Source organism: Buceros rhinoceros, unplaced genomic scaffold (assembly GCF_000710305.1).
Source record: "Buceros rhinoceros silvestris isolate BGI_N320 unplaced genomic scaffold, ASM71030v1 scaffold42274, whole genome shotgun sequence".
NCBI lineage: Eukaryota > Metazoa > Chordata > Aves > Bucerotiformes > Bucerotidae > Buceros > Buceros rhinoceros.
This window is the reverse complement of record NW_010409610.1, coordinates 1-2,216: the sequence shown is the minus strand read 5'-3', so window position 1 is coordinate 2,216 and position 2,216 is coordinate 1. Positions and strand designations below refer to the sequence as shown.

The 2,216-nt window shown below is 56.0% G+C and overlaps 1 protein-coding gene across 1 annotated transcript; it reads left to right on the top strand.

Moving 5' to 3' along the window:
- Positions 1–888: 888 nt before the first annotated feature.
- GSC2 (goosecoid homeobox 2) lies at positions 889–1,770 on the top strand (the record flags this gene model as incomplete). Its single annotated transcript, XM_010135284.1, has 2 exons — positions 889–1,136; positions 1,666–1,770. Coding segments are annotated over 2 exons (353 nt in total), but the record flags the coding sequence as incomplete, so codon positions are not given.
- Between the last annotated feature and the right edge of the window lie 446 nt (positions 1,771–2,216).

The following is a 2,216-nucleotide window of genomic DNA, read 5'->3' as shown; positions in this document are numbered from 1 at the left end:
AAGAAGAGCTGGAAGGGGCAGGCTGCAACTGCTGCTGCTGTTCTCACACAAGCGCCGGTTCCCTGCAGGACTCGCCGAGGTGGCTGGGTGAGTGTTTGGGATTGATCCACAGCGTAGGGCTCATGGAGGGGCTGGTGCCAGCCCCAGGAGGCGGGGGAAACCTGGCCACTGAGTGACAATATAGCGTCTGGCCTGCCACCATAGTGGTCTCAGACCCCAGCTCCAGCGGGCTGAGCTCCGTTCTCCGCATGGCTCCCAAAAGCAGGCACTTTACCTGCAATGCTGCCAGGTTTTAGAAGCAGCAGGTGCTATTTATTACCTGATATTACTGGTTTAGTGTAAAACACGAAGGATGATGCCTCTAGGGGTGGAAGTTCTCTGTGGAGTGTGGGGTCATGCTGCCCACATGCAGAGCTGTGCCCATGCTTTCTGACAACACCAGCCCCAGGGACCCTCGCTTGTCCTTTAAGGAGAAGAGGTTTTGGCTATATCTAGCAAAATTACTGCATCTAGGGAAAAATAACAGAAGGAGCAAGCCCTTAAAAATGCAGTTCAAGACCACCCTGGAATTTCAGAGATCCCCCCTGTCAGGTCTGAGACACAGCTCCTCACCGGGCTGTGAGCTTCCAGCGATTTTCTGGAGCTGGCCATAGTGCAATTGGGAAGCAAACAAGGAAAACCTAACCTGTGCTCCTCACCCGCACACCTCTCCCGAAGCGGTGCCCTAAGCCCTTCTTCTCACTGGCACGGTGATCAGGCAGCTCCCCACGCACGGCAGATGGCTGGCTGCCTCCTTCCAAACAACGTCTGTGGATGCAAACCGCCTTGAGCGAGACGGGCAATGCAGCCCCCACCCCTAACGCTGCTGCTGCTCCTGTCCCCTTGCAGGTGCCCGGCTCCCCTGGCCCGTGCGGCTCTTCCACTCGGCAGTCAGGGTCTGTAGGAATCCCCAGGGGAACCAGAGTGAGGTGCAGACCTTCCACCAGATCCAGCGCCGGACGCGCCGGCATCGCACCATATTCACTGAGGACCAGCTGCAGGCCCTGGAGACGCTGTTCCATCAGAACCAGTACCCGGACGTCATCACCCGCGAGCACCTGGCAAACCGCATTCACCTGAAGGAGGAGAGGGTGGAGGTGAGCTCCTGCTGCCCGATGTTTGCTGCAGCACCCCAGGAACACAGACCAGAGCATTGTGCTGTCTTATCTGGGAGCTGCAGACTCAGGGCCCCAGTTTAAAACCTGTCCTGGGGTACTTGGCAAACCGCTGTTTAGGTTTGGCAAGCAATGGACGAGTGTGGACAGGCTCTGCTGGGCTGATTTGTTCTGCTGTCAGGTCTGGTATCTCTAGAATCACCGCTATAACCAACCACACAGGCACAGCCCATTCTGCTCATCCCCTGCACCCGAGCGTACACGCCTTGTTTAAGTGATTTGCGTGACTTCCAAATTTGCCATGGTGGGGTCCCAGCTCCCTCGTGCCCCTTACGTGCACCCGAGCAGGGCTGCAGAGGAGGGACTGATTAAATGTTGAATCAAACTTTAGTATCAGGGAACGTATTACAGTATCCTGAAGCTTAGGCTGTACAGCCCAGCAGCGTAACTGCCAGCCCCACTTCAAGAAACGTCAAACGCAAAAGTTCTTCTCCTCTTTTGCACTTTCTAGGTTTGGTTTAAAAATCGGCGGGCCAAGTGGCGGCATCAGAAGAGGGCGTCTGCTTCAGCGCTCATCGTCCAAAGCACCAGGAAGCCCTCCGAGGAGAGCTGCTAGCGGTGGCAGGCGGCACATCAGCCGATGAGCGCCCAGCGCACTCACTTCCCGCAGCTGACAGTTCTGTAGGGGTAACACGAGGGGGGCTGATGAAGCAAAGGGAACCTCTGTGATTGCCAGAGGAGGAGGACAGGGAAAAGCAGACCTCCCAGCGTCTCTTCCAAACCTAGTTCAAGCGGCAAGTAACTCACCAGGCCTGACCCTCAGGGGGCTAAGCATTAACCACTGTCAAAAGCCCCTGCGGGAGGCAGAGCAGTGCTGGCGTTAAACTGTGCGCTTCAAGCGAAGGGGAAACTCCCCTTCTTGTCTTCGCTCTGTGCACGTAGTATTTGTGTTTGGTTTATTACTGTAGATTTGCAAATTATCCTGCAAATGAATGTATGTTTCCTATTCTCAGCGCCTCGACGGCCTCTGGCGTGGCCTCTGGCGTCGGGACGACTGGACAG